Source organism: Engraulis encrasicolus, chromosome 11 (genome assembly GCF_034702125.1).
Source record: "Engraulis encrasicolus isolate BLACKSEA-1 chromosome 11, IST_EnEncr_1.0, whole genome shotgun sequence".
In the NCBI taxonomy this organism is placed as follows: Eukaryota; Metazoa; Chordata; class Actinopteri; order Clupeiformes; family Engraulidae; genus Engraulis; species Engraulis encrasicolus.
Window position 1 is genome coordinate 30,502,220 of NC_085867.1, and position 17,500 is coordinate 30,519,719.

Genomic DNA, 17,500 nt, shown 5'->3' on the forward strand with positions numbered 1-17,500 from the left:
GTAAGGAGTCAAAGGGATGACAAACAGATCCGAGTGCTATGAGAAAAGATGAGGAGATGAAGGCGCTTCTTCAGCTTCTGTGAAGAGTGCTCCTCTGATAGCCTGCCAGCGTGCAGAAGTATAAATATGTGGACATTAGCTATCCGATACCTCCACGGGCCACGGCCTCTATTGTATTACGGAACTGCACAGGGGGATTGGCATGCGTTCAAGGACACACTCCTCTCTCTCTCTCTCTCTCTCTCTCTCTCTCTCTCTCTCTCTCTCTCTCTCTCTCTCTCTCTCTCTCTCTCTCTCTCTCTCTCTCTCTCCGCCTGTCTCTCTCTATATCTCTGTCTCTGTCTCTCGTAGGTTGCACGACACCAAAGAGTCTCCCTATAAGGGATGGGAAGAGACACGGCACGCAGTCTCCAAATAAAAGTCCAAATATCCCAACACAGTGATGTGATCAAAAATGTAACGTCCCATAAGGAAGAGAGAGAGAGAGAGAGAGAGAGAGAGAGAGAGAGAGAGAGAGAGAGAGAGAGAGAGAGAGAGAGAGAGAGAGAGAGAAATTGACAGAACAAGGCAGAAGAGTATAGAGAAATAGAATTTGAAAGAACAAGGCAGAGAGATTGGAAGAACAGGTCACACAGAGCAGAGAGACTGACACGAGAGACCGAGAGACTGACTGACTGACTTCACACCTGAGGTGTCAAGACGGTACCAAGGTCCGCACTGATATAGTAATGGAAACTAGAGACAACAGGATCCTGACAACCACCCCACTCGACTCGACTTGACTCAATCCGACCCCACCCCACCCCACTGTCGCACACCAGCGAGGAACCTCATCCATCTCCCCCAATGCCTCCCTGTCATGCACACACACACACACACACACACACACACACACACACACACACACACACACACACACACACACACACACACACACACACACACACACACACACACACACACACACACACACACACACACACACACACACACACAGAACTTTTTGGCTGTAATAACACCCACCAGTGGTTAGCAAAACCTCACATACTTGATTCGGCCTCCCAGAACCACAAAAAAATCGTACTCATCATCATCACCACATATTGTGGTTTGTCTTTTTTTTAACAGAAATCCTGGATTTCTTTTTTGGAGGGGTCATTTTTAAAGCGCCCATCGCCAGAGGTAGGCACAGATTTATGGCTTGACAGTATGAGGTTGGCGATGGCATGTAAACTCCTTCACACGGAGAATGTGACACTGCCTATTATAACCTCCCAACGAGCTGGCTGAGCTGTGAGGCTGCTCTGGTCTGGTGTTCTCTGTGCTGCTGGCCACTTGCTGTTCCCTGTCATATTCAATCAAATAAGCCCAACGTGTGACACACACACACACAGGGGGCACTGAGAAAGAGGGGGCCCCCCTTCTCTATAATCAAGGCCATAAGCCCTCGGCACCGTATATACACCCACACTAACACCCTGTGCACCCCCACATGCCAGCCAGGCAGCCACTCTGATTACTAGCAGTGGGGCCACACCTTGTAAAATAACTGACCGTGGAAAGTTGGGAATTCCATGTGTTGCACACCTTCTTGGATTAACACTGTACGTAAAGCTTGGACTCAACATCAGTTTTGATGGTACACTTTTGTCAACCTGAATAACTGTCTATTAGGTGAAGCTGCTTTTTCAGATGATGGCCAGTGGGGAATGAGCAATAAAACAAAGTGCCACACTAATTACCGTAGGATAGTAAGCAGCAGTCCCATTCATTGAAAGATGTCTAGACAAAGCAATTGTGTGACAATTCATTCGCTCCACTTTGCTTTTGAGGTCAGCCAGACAAATTCCTGGGTGTGACATTCCCCTGAATAACTTTCGAATAAGGATGAGTGTGGAATATCGGGGAGCAGAAGCTACAGGCCATTTCTTTGACTTTAATAGCTAAACCAGAGTGCTTTAAGTGGAGGAAAAACACTAAGAATCAATGGACTTTGGTGGCATGAAGTCTGCTTACCTGCTTGCATTTGTCCTCTGCTGCCTTTTTGTCCAATTCTGCCTGTTCTGCCCGATCGATGGCATTCTCCTTATCCAATTTCAGCATCTGCATTTTCTTCTTGATGGCTTCCATGGTTGCTGTTGGGGTGTTTTCCTAATTAGCAGGAGAAAATCGGGTGGACAAAACGCAGCGCGCCTCTCGACTGTGCGGGGACAACACTGAAAGAGAAGCGGAGGACAGAAGTAAGCTGGACCTGCACCGCTAGCAGACTGGGATGACAGAGCGTATTCGGATTGGGTAATGCGCAAGGGAGGAATTCTCTCCAGGCGCGCGCTAGACTTTTTTGGAAAGTTCTGTCCAAGTCACTCCATGGGCCGGCCGTGACGTCGCGCGTCTGCGATTTGCCCTTACGAGCTGACTTTGAATTTAGCACCGAGATTTTGTCCATCTTTGGGGAGCCTTTGATTTGACTTAGTTTACGCTTCAGTGTGTGCGCCTCAGGGATTAGGCTACAGTGTCGTGAAGTGCGTTAAGATGCCTTGGAGAGGAGCATCCTAGAGCGAATTCGGCTTAGGCGCACTTCAGCGTGCGAAATGTGAGTAAAATGATACGATTATATGAAACAATCTAACTGAAAAGCAAACATTTTAAAGTTTAGGAAATACATTACAGTCAATGGATGTGTCGATACCCGATACATTGAATGTTCACGGCCACGTATCCAAAATACTAGGGCTTACAACTTTTATTTGCAAATAGTCTACCACTACCCTGGATATACCACATCTACCCACAGCACAAAGTCAAGATTTCTGTCTTGATTTGTAATTATTTAGGCTACAAGTTATAATTATAATTCTCAAAATCATAATTAGCGTGGTGCATAGTTTGTGGCAACAATAAGACACCACATGACATGAGTGTGCAGTCCACTTTCATGTAATGCATAGATATGTACGCTCACTGGTATCAAGGCATTGACAGATGTGCAGCGAGTGGACGCCTTATTAAAAAAAAAACCCTGCGCTGTAACGACAGGTTTTTTTTTTAATGAGGGAGGTATGACGTCACGCGATAGCTCAATGGGCTTTCCAATGCTGATACCAGAGTGACTACTTTTAGAATCTCTGCTCATACCACTTAGCACAATAAGTTAGGCCCTAAGTACAGTATTTATATTCAAGTAGGCCTAAGTGTTCATACTATCTATTTTTTCTCTACATGAGCCCAGGGGTGTTGTACAGGGGGGTACAAGTGTGTCACAGGGTTTGATATATGTAGATATATGGCTTGGGGGATCCATTGGAGATGATTGTGCATACATTAGGACCCACAATTTGCTACTACGCCCCTGCACTAACCCTGTAGCTCAGCAGCATTATTTGGGTGTACAAAGGAGGAAATCATTTATTGTTTTAGGCAAAAAAGCAACTTTATTGACCCCTTTAAATAGGTCTTTAACAGTGCTACTTGGACAACTGGCCCAATTGCACGACATACGGTACAGGTTTAAAGGGTATCAAAAATTACAAGTCACTGAACAACATGAGTGAAAATAATATTTTTTAAAAGGGTGAAATCTCTATGGCATTCTTTAAGTTAGACAAATGGATAAGTGCACAGTGAAAGGTGGAAACTTGAACGAATAAACACAAACACTATGATAAAAACAGTTTTGAAGGCACTTTAGGATGCATTGATATGTTCAACGACAGACACCATGTCATAATAGCAAGACCTCTCTGACTGTTTAAATCTTCCAAAAACACTATGCCCAGATGTTCCGTCTTCTTATAAAAAGGGAACATTCAAACAAAAGGGAACATTAAAAAATATTCAGGTATTCCCTACTTTCTTGAGCTTAATCGTTTCTATCAAACATCCCCATCTTGGTGGAAAGGTCACCACACTAGGCCTACATAACATTGAGCAGATGTAAGCAGGAGGACAACGGATGAGGAAGCAACTTAAGAAAAGAATATGGCTTTCCAAACATGACACTGTTTACACGCAGGAAGACAGAGAGACCGATGCCTAGACCAGTGTTTCCCAACCAGGGGTACGTGTACCACTAGGGGTACGCGAGCACACTGCAGGGGGTACTTGGAAACATGTAATTTTATCAAATACATGTAGCTCAGTTACATTGGGATAAAGAAAGCGGTATAGAACTTGACTTAGGGGGTACTCATGGCACAACGAAAAGGCTTGGTGGTACAGAAGACAAAAAAGGTTGGGAAACACTGGCCTAGACTAATAGAAAACGAACACCCACAAACTTTGTTTTTTTTATTAACATAGACATTTAATAGAAGATATTATTTGTAACACAATTCATAGCTTTATTATTTTTTTCCTTTTCTTAAAAAATGATATGTTTTTTTCTTTTCTTTGAATTGTTTCATCGCAAAAAAGGTACTCATTGCACTGCTGGTCCAAATTGCCACTAGATGCAGTTGACAGTCCTCGGGGGTGTGTCGACACCCTGACACCAAGGCAAAGATGGCTGCCCCAAACATTCACAACAATCCTCTTTGGAACCTGACTAACATGTTAGACATTTCTATTGAACAAATACTGTTTTACTTTATCTTTCATAATTTCCAACCCCCCAAAAAAGTTGATCCAAAATAATAAAAAAACAAACAAGGACATGACAGGAAGTTATTAAAAACATTGTTGTGCTCACTGATATAATATTGTTCTTAGCCGTGTTAAATGGGGGCCAACATTTTGACTTGACTCCCGTAAGTGAAATGATTGGCTAAATGAAATGTGTAGCCGCAGCCAGACCCCCAATGCATGCTAGGTCCAGAGAAATGCTAATCTATAGAATCGTCTAAGGCTAAATGAAATCACATGGAGCCACTACAAGCGCAGTTACCATAGCGATTTTGCATAAGTTGTGCATACATTATCCAAAAGACACAAACAAATGAAAAGGAAAGAAACAAATAACAAAATAGTTTTAAGTCATGGCACCACAATGCTTGTAAAAGTGACAAATACAAAAAAAGAAAACAAAACAGTGAAAACAAAACAAGAAAAGAAGAAAAAACCCGAAAAAAGTTAAAAATAAACATCCTGATAAATTTGTTCACTTTTTACCCCATTTCATCTCTTAGAATTGCTTTGCCCAGTATGGTGCATGTCATCATCATCATCATAGTTACACTCTCCAACAAAAATATATAATAATAATAAAATTGTGGCGAAGGCTGGAAAACCCAAGCCGTTGATTTGTCTTTGCTTGCATGGCGTGTGTGGGTGTGTGTCGGTGTTTGCACGTGTGTGCATGTGTGTGCATGTGTGTGCATGTGTGTATGTATCTGTTTAAGTGTGCCTTTTATGTGTGTATCTGTATCTGTGTGTGAACCAGAGAGAGCAGTAGGCTAGGCTATAGCGGCGTGTGTGTGGCGTGGCGTGGCGTGGCGTCCTCTCCTCATTGGTCTTGTCCATCTTCCCGCAGCTCGGTGGGCAGGAACTTGTACTGCTGCTGGCGGATCATGGCCAGCTTCTTCCTCGCCTCGTCCAGCTCACGCTCTTTCCTCAGCATCTCCTCCTGAGCCGCGATGATCTGATGGACACACACAAGAAAAGAAAACCATCAGACGTACTGCAAATGGCACGGAACAATATGTATTCTCTCTATCCATCTATCTATCCATCCATCCATCCATCCATCCAACCAAATTAGATAGAAAAATGTCTTTATTTCACAATGTCTATTTTAGTGTAATCACATGTATTAACATATAATATTATTCACTTGCATTCTTCATACCAAACCCTAAACCTAACGTAAGGGTGCAAGTAGAAAATGCTACATGTTATTACATAGTTTGTTAAACAGTACCTAATTAATGTTGTTGTGTTTCAGACACCAACAGAGAAAGGCTCCACTTCCCAAAACCAGTTGAGTGGCAAGGCTTATTCACGTATCCCTTCCACAATGTGAACGTTGATGAACTCATGTGGAACTATTTAAACTGGTTACTATATTCTGTCAGACAGTGCTTGTCACAAGTCCTCACATTATTATGCAACAGTACAGTGGACATTTAGTCCAGTGGTTCTCAACTGGAACAGTCTTGGGACCCACCATTTTCCACTCTCATTCTGTCGCGACCCAATTTTTTTAGCTTGCATGCTACTATCTCTTGTAAATTGTTGCAGGAAAAGTTGGATGTTTTTTTTTTAGCGAATCAATGAATTGCGATTTTTTTTACACCACGGCTCCGCGACCCACCCATGACCCCTCTGCGACCCACTTTTGGGTCGCGACCCACCAGTTGAGAAACACTGATTTAGTCCATTTATGGCCTCCGTTTCACAATGCTACTGAGGTGAGACGGTTCAAGTCTGATGACTCAGTCAGTCTCTCCCTCTCTCTCTCTCCATTCACCTCCACTGGCCCTGAAGAGAAGGGTCTGGATCATTCTCTCCACTCTCTCTCTCCCCCGAGGCACCATTAAAGCAGCCAGGACTAGCATTGACTACAGTATATACACAACAGAACTGGCTTCTTCCCAGCGCATAATGTAGTTCATAAAATAAACATACAGCTCCAGCAGCGCTTCCAATCGTTTGGAGAGAAATTACAGTTCACCCACGCTGCTCACATTCATAAGTGCTTACACATACAGGGAGTTATGCTAGATATGCATGGGCACAGCTTCAAGTTTACACAGTGTTTAAGTTCAGGCATTTGTAGTGTGATGAGGACGATTTAAAAAAATGTTTGTGCTCCATTAAAAACGACTGACTACAAGACTGTACTTATGGAACAGGAACCTAATGCTAGATTCATACTTTGGGACAGATCACAGAGTAACTGCTTCTTTTTGCATTTGAAAATGTAGCTGGTCAACATAAAATCAAAAACAGCATCAGGATCAAAAGAGGAATATCAATAAGAGCATTTAAAAGTGCTTAAAAGTTTTGTTTTTTTCTATTTCGTTTTATTTGCCATTTGAACTTTGTGCTCCCCATATCTTTAGACAGATTTTTCTTGTGACTTGTTTAAAAATATATTACAAGGACACAAATGGATGTAGTCACCTCTTCTAGATAGATAGATAGATAGATAGATAGATAGATAGATAGATAGATAGATAGATAGATAGATAGATAGATAGATAGATAGATCCACACCAGAGTTCACTTATTTCTGGAGACCGTTGACCTGTGTCGCGTGCCGTGACCTGTTGCTTACCTGAGCGATGCCGCCCACCATCTTGCTCTTCACCATGACGGCCTGGTCGTCCTGGGCGTCAAACGCAGCCTTCTGGGCCGCCTTCACCAGGTTATCTGAGGCCCTCTTTACTGCATTACCTGCAGCCTACACACAGGGAAAACAACAACAAATAGGACCATTACAATCAATACATTACAATTAAAATCAGGCAGTAACGTTGTCACATTAAAAACTTGTTTATTCCACTCTCCTCCTGCAAGTGTTTTACTTGTTGCCAGCACCTCTTTTTCTGGTGTGGGTTTTGCACCTCTACTCATTACAGTCAATATATCAACACCCATATTATGCTCCAACAGGTTATCTGAGGCCCTCTTCACTGCATTACCCAAAAGCCTGCACACACATGCAGAAAACAACAACAAAAACAACAGAACAAACAATCAAAACACATGGTTGCTTCAGGGAAGACCACCATGCCTACAAGCCTACACAGACAGTAAATAATACACATACTGCCACAAACAGTAAAAACATACTGTAGTTGAACAAGTCAAGTCGGGCAATTCATGTTGTGATTAAGTTAGAAAGCCGCAAGACATTTTTGTTGGTGCTTGAAACAAATAAATACTCCACAAAGACGTTCAACATCTTGGCTCTTTTCACTACTACGAGCTAGGTGACTGAGAATTCGGGCATACATGCAGTTACAAACAATGGCTACAGTAACATTTCTCAGATGCCTAGGAGGAATTGGTGTCTGGTCTAGCAGTTCTGCGTCATGGGCCAGAGCTAGGAAATGACAAAATAAGTGGAAAGCTGTTCTTGTTCTCGGTGGATATTTGATTCGCTTGGCGAGACTTCAAAGCACACAACTGCTTGCTCAGTCATTCTCATCAGGATTAAAAACACGCCAACTCTTGTGGTTAGGGCCTCGATACGTCCCCTAGGCTGCCCATTGTGAGAATCGGATGATTTTCCCAAATAGTTCAGCCACTTTCTTTCCTGTTTTGGGAAATCGTCAGCTGTGGTCGACGAACTGACTCACAACACAAGCATGAGTAAGATACCCCCAGCACAACAAGCAAGCACACATCCTCAATCATTCACTCCCTTAAAAACCTGCACAAAGACAGGGTTTCTCAGATTTTAAATGCTTTCAATTGAGTTATATTAAGCTGTAGTTAAATGATGTAGAAAAAGTGGTCCTATCAAAACCAGAATCGCTCCTGGACACAAAGAAGGGTTCATATCCATCTATGATGGGTTTACTAAGATAGACTGTATTTCTATACATTAAGTAACTTAATAATTTGTCAATCTCAGTTTGTTTGGTCTTGACTTTCATACTCAAAAATGAAATTTGACAAGTTTTTGTAATGGATTGCAGATATTTTGCATCTGACTTCACATCAGTTCCATGCCTTCTTGCATTCTCTTTCTCTCTCACTCTCTGTCCCTCTCTCTCTCATCTCCTCCTGCCCTCCCCTCTCTGGAGGGATAAGAAGGCTAGAATCTGCCTGAAGCGCTGGTCAACCATAACACTCTTCAAACCTCCGTTGCCTGGGGATGGCTTTAAAAGGCAATACTGAAGTGAAGAAGCCCAGGCAGTAGCCGTGAATCACTTGAATCAAAACACACACGCACACACAGACACACACACACACACGCGCACGCACGCACGCACGCACGCACGCACGCACGCACGCACGCACGCACGCACACACACACACACACACACACACACACACACACACACACACACACACACACACACACACACACACACACACACACACACACACACACACACACACACACACACACACACACACACACACACACACACACACACACACACACACACACACACACACACACACACACACACACGGCAGCCTTTCTGCAAACAGCCTATCTGAATGTCCACATTTTTTTTCCTTTTGCTTTTCCTTATTCTGGTGTTCAAGCTGCACAGGAGCAAGGCAAAGCGAGGCCATTTTATTTGTATAGTATTTATGTGTATATGCATTTATTGTATATTTCATACATACTGTAAATCACTGATTCTTGAAAGTTTGGCAAAAACATGTCCCTGCAGTAAAATATTAATTCTGTTGAAAATCAACTAAATTTTCACAAACAAAATGAACCCAGGTAATGGCCAAGGGGTCTGTCACACGAATACACAGTTGTTTGAAATATTTAAGTGTAATTTTATTACTTTTCATGGCTATAAACCTGTCCACACCCTGTAAAAACGCCTGTCCCAAGGACTGGCATCATCATTTCAATTGACTTAAAATACAAAAATCACTAACAGAATTGAACAATATCACCATGATGTGGAAGACCATATTAAAGTGGTTGTACAGATGTGCACATAGTGGATGTAAAACAATATTTACTATTATTTACTGATTGCTCAAAATGTGTCCAGCACATTGGTCACCACCGTCAGATTTTTTCTAAAAGACAATAAAATCAGGTATGCACAAGGTAATTTTCATTACTGAGGACCCCTTTTCAAACCTTTAGCTCTACTGCCTACTTCACCATCACTGAAGCTCCTGTAAGTTTATTATTTTGTCCTCAATTTGTTAATTTGTTTGGACACTGGTACTTTCCCAACCATAAACTGTCAACACCGTCGGGGGTTTTAATAGTATTGTATTACATTAATGTTAACAAATATATTTTTTTCAGAAAAGGTATGAAGCACCCAAGAAACAGAGCGAAAATGAAATGGCTAATGTGAACAAACAATGCATAATATTTAAAAGAGTGCTTTTTTGTCTCACACCGTCAGATGTCACCACCGTCAGATTTTGTTCTGCTCATCATGTTGTTCCATATTTTACTAAATTGTGCTGGTTAATGAAACATTACTAGGCATGTTAGTAATAATTGTGATCCAAAATGATACTCTAGCCACCACTGAGGTGCATTTGGAGGTTTTTTTGTCAGAAAACCTGACGGTGGTGACATCTGATGGAGTACACATGTTTTACATGTTTTTGACATGTTTTAGGAATATGCATACAATAAGTATCTACAGTTATGTTGAATTGTTAAAGTAATTCACTTTCAAAGTAAACATATGTTTTTACTTCTAATTCTGTCTGCCGCTGTTGACAAAACAAGAAAGAGCCCATTTTATGAAAAATTTTAAACATGGGGAGCTTGGGCAATACATTCACTGCACAGCCAAGACCTACATCTATGATAATACACCTCTATATTTTGGATTTGAACAACTTAAAAGCTGTTTTTAACCACATTTTCAACAACCAGTGGCTTACTTCCTAGATAATCTAACTAATGAAGTAAAAACACATGCTCATACTGTGCACACACAAAAATAAAGTGTTTATGCAAGATGCCATTGACTTGAGAGGGCTATTTATTTAGCTAAATGCAAGTACTAATTAGGCCACTTTCACCACTCTGTCACCACCGTCAGTTCTTAAGTCACCACCGTAAGTAGGAGTTTTGGACATTTTAAAGGAATGTGCTTACAACATTTTCCTTAGGAGTTGTTGAAATATCAAAGTAATAGCCAATTTAAGCCTACACGAATATTTGTGAAATTACAAAAAAATTGTTTGTTGTATTTAGGCGTTAAGTAAGCATCGTATGACGGTACATATTTTAAAATTAGAACACATGAAACAGTATTAAAATAGAACAAAAGTGAATTTTCAACATTTAAAGGCATATGTGTGAACCAAAAAATACACATAATCACTTAAAAACTCCAGATACATATGCAACCAAATCAATACAATTTGAATAACTTTTAATTGTGTCTGACGGTGTTGACAAAAAACAAGGTATGATCGGAGAAAAGCCTGATTTCTGAAAAAAATACGTAATGGGGAGATTGGCCTTGTGCATTTCTGAAAAGCCAAGACCTTAGTCTACGAGGATATACCATATAATTTTGTAATTCACTTTGTTGTTTTCTGTCAACATTACAACCTGTTTTAGCCACTTTCTCAAGAATCAGTGAAATGCAATTCAATGTGCTGACGAACACTCAGACATGTGTGCAGAAGGGGAGAAGGGGAGAAGGCTGGAGAGAGGACACCCTGCTGGGGCACACAGTACGCACCGTGGGCCTCCCCTTCCACCGCCTGCTGCTGGTGGTGGCTGGCTGTTTGCTGTCTTGGAGCCCCTGATTTATGAGTCTAGTTAGCCTTCCAGGGTTAGCACGGCCCTGACATGAGGTGCTCCGCTCCACAAGGCAAACTCAACTCAAGGCCAAGAGGCTCTTTAAAAAAAAAAAAAAAAAAGAGGCAGCTGTGAATGAGCTCCGGAGATGCCTTTGTGCGTCTTGAATGTAAATATCCAGTGACGTTTTAAGCTAATGTTAGCTTTAAATGTGCCTGGGCCAAAACAACACAAAGGGTCAGAAAAGCTGTCAAGCCGTTTCCTCACTTCAAATTACAGCAATGTCTATATTTGGTCCATGCAGTATGTGTAGAGAGTGATGGGTATGGGAATATAAGTCTCCTTCCAGACTATGTTAACCCAAGGAGTTGTGCTAAGTGAACTCCAAAAGTAAGTAAACTCCAAAGAGAAATCCAGTTGCTTACAATTTCTCCAGCTGCTTACAATTCATTCATCAAAACGCCTCTAGATACAGGCTGATGTACGTACTATATACAGTGCCCTCCATAATTATTGGCACCCCTGGTTGAGATGTGTTAAAAGCCTTAAAATAAAATGTTTATTGCAGAAGAATACTGTCACACTGAAAATTTTTAGGAAAATGTAGCCTTCAACTCAAATGAATTGTAGGAAAATAAAAAAATCCCTGACTAAAAAATAATTATTTTTCATTAAATCACCTGTTCCACAATTATTGGCATCCTTAACAATTCCCAGGAAATAAATAGAATTGAAGCATTTCTGTCATTTCTACAGTAGTTTACAAAGTTTACCAGAGTATGTAGGAACATTTAATTAGTAATTCATCACTTCCTGTTTCCCTGGGGTATAAATATGACGTGACACCGAGGCCATTTCTCTTATCCACTCTTAAACATGGGAAAGACAAAGGAACACAGCATACAAGTGAGGCAGATGTGCGTCGACCTTCACAGGTCAGGCAGAGGCTACAAGAAGATTGCCACTCAACTGCAGCTGCCCATATCTACTGTCAGAGGAATAATTAAGAAGTTCAAAACAACTGGAACAGTGGTAAACAAGCCTGGACGAGGACCCAAGTTTATTTTGCCACCACGCACAGTGAGGAGGATGGTAAGAGAAATCAAAATATCTCCAAAGCTCACTGTTACAGAATTACAACAAATGGTAGCATCCTGGGGTCACAAAGTCTCCAAATCAACCATCAGGCGCTGTCTACACGCCAACAAGCTGTTTGGGAGGCATGCACGGAGAAAACCTTTCCTCACCCACAATCATAAACACAAACGTCTGGAGTTCGCCCAGCGGTATTGGGGCTTCAACTGGGACCGTGTGCTTTGGTCAGATGAGACCAAGATTGAGCTTTTTGGCAACAAACACTCTAAGTGGGTCTGGCGTGCCACGAAAGATGCGCATGCTGAAAAGCACCTCATACCCACTGTGAAGTATGGGGGTGGGTCATTGATGCTGTGGGGCTGTTTCGCTTCCAAAGGCCCTGGGAAGCTTGTTAGGGTGCATGGCATCATGAATGCTTTGAAATACCAGGACATTTTAAATCAAAATCTGTTGCCCTCTGCCAAAAAGCTGAAGATGGGTCGTCACTGGGTCTTTCAGCAAGACAATGACCCTAAACATATGGCCAAATCTACACAGAAATGGTTAACCAGACACAAAATCAAGCTCCTCCCATGGCCATCTCAGTCCCCAGACCTCAACCCCATTGAGAACCTGTGGGGTGAGCTGAAGAGGAGAGTACAGAGGAGAGGACCCAGGTCTCTGGATGATTTAGAGATATTCTGCAAAGAGGAATGGCTGAAGATCCCTCTTTCTGTCTTTTCCCATCTTGTGAAACATTATAGGAGAAGATTGGGTGCTGTTTTGTTGGCAAAAGGGGGTTGTACAAAATATTAACAACAGGGGTGCTAATAATTGTGACACACGTTATTTGATGTCAAATAATTATTTATTTATGTTGGATTTTTTCCCCACTGAATAAATGCACTTGTATTGAAGGTTGGATTTTTCTCTTTTTTTTCCATTAAGGTCCCATATTATTTAGAGAAAAATAATAATAATTGTAAGCTAAAAAACACATCTCAACCAGGGGTGCCAATAATAATGGAGGGCACTGTATAGTAGACACAGTATTCTCAGACAACGCTCAGACAATCTAATAATACTACTGAAATATGACATTAGCTATGTCAAGTTGGTTTTGTTAGGCTCCATTAAGCTTCCTGCATTAGACCACTGGACCACCTGTCGCTTTCTCTTCACCCGAGATGCACACAGGCACACCCACACACAAAAACAAACGTGCACAACCACCCACCCACCCACATCTCAGAAACTTCTCACACCTGAAGAAATAACATTTCAAGTGATCAAGTGAGCTTGATCTCTCCACTAAGCAGCCTGTCTGAGCAGTCCCCTATCATAACTCTTGATTCAGCTTCCTCCGCCGTTTAGCGGTAATTAAAACTCTCTGGTGCGAATGCGAGAGGGGAGGGGATGAGAGAGGAGAGGGCTACAGTTTCCACTGACAACTCCGATATTTGTGAGGTGATGCAGGTGAGGGGACAGGCGGGCGAGAAACCTAATCTGGGGAAGAGAAGAGGCGGGCTTTACCTAGGGAGCAGCTGTGCTACACGGTAGCTAGGCTACGCGGGGAGAATTAAGACTCGAGCAGAGCAGGGAATATTGAGGGAGGTAGAATCTAATATCTTGCGTCGAGTGGAGCTGAGCGAGCAGGCGAACGGGAGACGTCCCTCGGGGCCGCTGCGGCTAGAAGGATGCTAGGAAGGCAGGCAGGCAGTAGCATCATTTTCATTTCCATGGAGCTAGCGCTGTCTGCTAGGCTGCAATAGATACACATGGAATTTTACAGTGTTAATTCAACACTTGGGAGTCAAACTTAACACTCATAGCATTGGTCCTACTCTTTGTTGACTTGACATGACAAAACTTAGTGTATAATACTCTATATTAACTGATACAGATCTACAGATGTCATGTCATGCTATTTCCCCCCAAGAAGCCTACACTATAACTATGAATTGGAGGGCTCCTCCTTGTTTTTGCTAGGGGATGGACGATATACGTAGACAAGAACCTGGTTTGGAGGAGTGCAGTTGCTCCGCATCTAAGGTTGCCAGCTGTCCCTTGAAATACAGACTTGTCCTGTATTTAGAAATAAAAGTACGGTTCCGTGTTGAGCTGAAACGGGTCACAATTTGGTAAAAATGCAGGAAATTGCATGTATGGGGGAGGACCCCCAGAACCACCGCAACAATGAAGTGTTCCATATCTTTTTCACAGACAGCTGGCAACCCCTTCCCGCAGCCGACTTCACAAACTCGCCCAAATTGTGAGATCACAGTCAGGGCTAAAAACAACCGCTAATACCTAAGGGGAGGCTGGACTGTCACTGAAGCCAATGATGCCAATGAGCAATGAGAGAAGCACAGTTGTACTTCATTGTACTGAAACATAACGCCCCCCCCNCCTGCTTAATAGACAGTGGCCCAGAGAGCTTGGGTAGCTTCTAAATTTAGCCCAACTAAAAACCAAGGTGACAGCTGGACACATACGAACAGCCATGTGTAACACTAGAAACAAGAGGCCATCACCTATTCTTGGCCCTGGCTAGCGTTAGCTTTAGCATTCAGCCCTCTCCTGGCTATTGTTGAGCAGCAGCTTTTGCTCTATGCCAGAGTTAGCACAGCAGTCAGTCACACCACACCTTTTATTGTTGACGGGCCACAGACAGGCAAACAGGAAGACAAGACAACAGGATGAGTTTCACAGAAGTAAAAATGGACATCAAAGACAATGGGCGTCATGGCGGAACGGAAGCAACAAAGCCTGGTGATTTTTAACTCAACATGTGGTTGTTTTGCTCTTCTCTCTTTGGGGGCAAGAGAAGATTAGAGGAGGACAGAATGTGGTCTTCACCAATTAGGACCTGCCTCTCGCCACTTCAGGGCAGGTGCTGTACATTTTATGGATAGAGCATGGTTTAACGGACTTGAAACATGTTCAACCATCAGTTTGCGACCAGATTACTGGATTTCCTGGTCGGAATGGCTAATCAGACATGTCTACTCAATATCATGCTGATCATGATATGAAGAAGGTGTTTCTGATTGGCCATTCTGACCAGGAAATCCGGTGTTCTGGTTGAAAACCCACCCACCCACTATAGTTCCGTCCCTGTCCCCAGACTGCTCAGCCACTGACCTGGAGCCTCTTCATGGTCTGGGAGTCCTGGTCCGCCTTGACCTTGCAGGCCACCAGGAGCTGGGCAGTGGAGGCGGACACCTGCTTGGCTGAGGAGACCAGCTTCTCCTCGCTAGCGTGACCCTGCACCGCCGAGTTAGCCGCCTCGCACAGGTTGTTTGTGGCAGCAGCGACCATACGTGCCTAGAGGGAGTGATGAAAAACACACACAATAAAACCTGAAGATCTTACACGTAGTTAAGGTCTGACTGAGACAGCATTACATTACATTTCCTTACATTACATTACATTACACTTAGCTGACACTTTTATTTACAGGGTATTGGTTACAGTCCCTGAATACTGGCGGTGTAGCCTTTCTGAAGTGTAGCCCTCATCATCAATCAGCCTAATCATTAATCAAAATACATTAAAGGATAGCACTCATTGCTTCATTAGCACATTCTAACACCACAGAGGCAGTTAAAAATAAACAAAATTGAGCTCATGCCAATTGATAGAAAACTCAGTAGAATTAGCACTCAGTTAAGCCACTGACTTATAGTCTACAACGCTACGAACTTTTTTTAGGCAAGTCACTGTAATTACAATGTCACGTCTGTGATATTTCTGTCCACTGCTGTTCTCTCCACAGACTGTACATCTGTTAAGTTATAAATACACATCCAGCCTCTCTAATTATTGGTTTGGTGTCCCTTTCTCTGTACCAGCCTGAACTAGCGCGAGCAATGAGATGGGGTATGCTAGAAATTTAGCAGCTAGTTAGTTTTTTCGAGCGGAAACTTACAGCAGAAATGAGACCCTGCGACCACTGGCCATCGTCCACGGCGTTGGCAGGGATGGCTCCAACCTGAGAGAGAGAGAGAGAGAGAGAGAGAGAGAGAGAGAGAGAGAGAGAGAGAGAGAGAGAGAGAGAGAGATTAGGCAAGAAACAAAAAAGGGATGGAGGGAAGAGTGGAGGAAAGTTTAAATTGATATATATTCTTGTATACTATATATTAACAGTATAAATTAATGTATAAGGTAATGACGGCACGGCACTGTAGAGAGTTGTGAGATGTGTCCATTGACTCTATGGAAGCTTACTTAGTCTTCATTTTTTATATTTCATTTTGGTCTTGCTCCCATGAGATACATGAGATGTCCGGGCCTTTATAATAATAATAATAATAATAATAATAATAATAATAATAATAATTATTATTATTATTATTATTATTATTATTATTATTATTATTATTATTATTATTATAATAATAACAATACTTTTTTATATATATATTTATACATATATTATATGTAGGTGTGTGTGGGTGTGTATGTATTGAGTAGAGTAGAGTAGAGTAACTTTATTGATCCCCAGGGGGAAATTCAGGAGCAGCATTGAGTTGGGGTTGTGACAACTGTGAGCCTCACCTTGCCCTGGGCCACCAGCTCCCTCTGGGCGGCCGAGGCGGCTTTGACCAGCGCACTGGTGGCGGCGGCGATGGACTTGGCCGCCTCCAGGATCTGCTCCTCGAAGTTCAAGCTCTCGTCAGCCTCCTGCGGGACAAGACGCCAGGCAGACAAGACATGTGAATGAAGAGGGCGATTTATATACCGGTAAATATAATGTTTGTTAGGTGATAGGAGACCGAGCAAGACAGACATGGAGACCATGAGAAACACAGCGAGAGAGAGAGAGAGCGAGAGAGAGAGAGAGAGAGAGAGAGAGAGAGAGAGAGAGAGAGAGAGAGAGAGAGAGAGAGAGAGAGAGAGAGAGAGAGAAAGAGAAAGAGAGAGAGTCTGAGGAACAGAGAAATGGTGATGATTGACAGATCCTGAATGCTGAATGTGATGAGCATGCTTGCATGCTGACCAACACGTACGCACAGTACATTACTACAATTGTAAGGGTTACCTTACGTCCATACCTCG

General features: G+C 42.5%; 2 protein-coding genes across 5 annotated transcripts in view; both read right to left on the minus strand.

The window, feature by feature from the left end:
- The window catches only part of tpm2 (tropomyosin 2 (beta)), a 31,025-nt gene extending 28,747 nt beyond the window's left edge, over nt 1-2,278 (minus strand). For 2 of the 4 annotated variants that reach the window (XM_063210398.1, XM_063210399.1), the window contains exon 1: nt 2,017-2,277. In XM_063210398.1, coding sequence (XP_063066468.1) covers nt 2,017-2,130 — 114 coding nt within the window. In that variant the 5' untranslated portion in view covers nt 2,131-2,277. Of the gene's footprint in view, nt 1-2,016 lie in introns of all 4 variants that reach the window. The other 2 variants (XM_063210400.1, XM_063210397.1) reach the window with 2 other exon arrangements.
- Nucleotides 2,279-4,281: 2,003 nt separating this feature from the next.
- tln1 (talin 1) overlaps nt 4,282-17,500 on the minus strand; it is a 163,871-nt gene continuing 150,652 nt past the window's right edge. Inside the window, exons 53-57 of the mRNA XM_063210405.1 lie at nt 17,000-17,125; nt 16,371-16,433; nt 15,584-15,766; nt 7,214-7,339; nt 4,282-5,575 (exon numbers count right to left, since the gene is read on the minus strand). Of these exons, the coding sequence (XP_063066475.1) occupies nt 5,441-5,575; nt 7,214-7,339; nt 15,584-15,766; nt 16,371-16,433; nt 17,000-17,125 (633 nt within the window). The 3' untranslated portion in view covers nt 4,282-5,440. The remainder of the gene's footprint in view (nt 5,576-7,213; nt 7,340-15,583; nt 15,767-16,370; nt 16,434-16,999; nt 17,126-17,500) is intronic.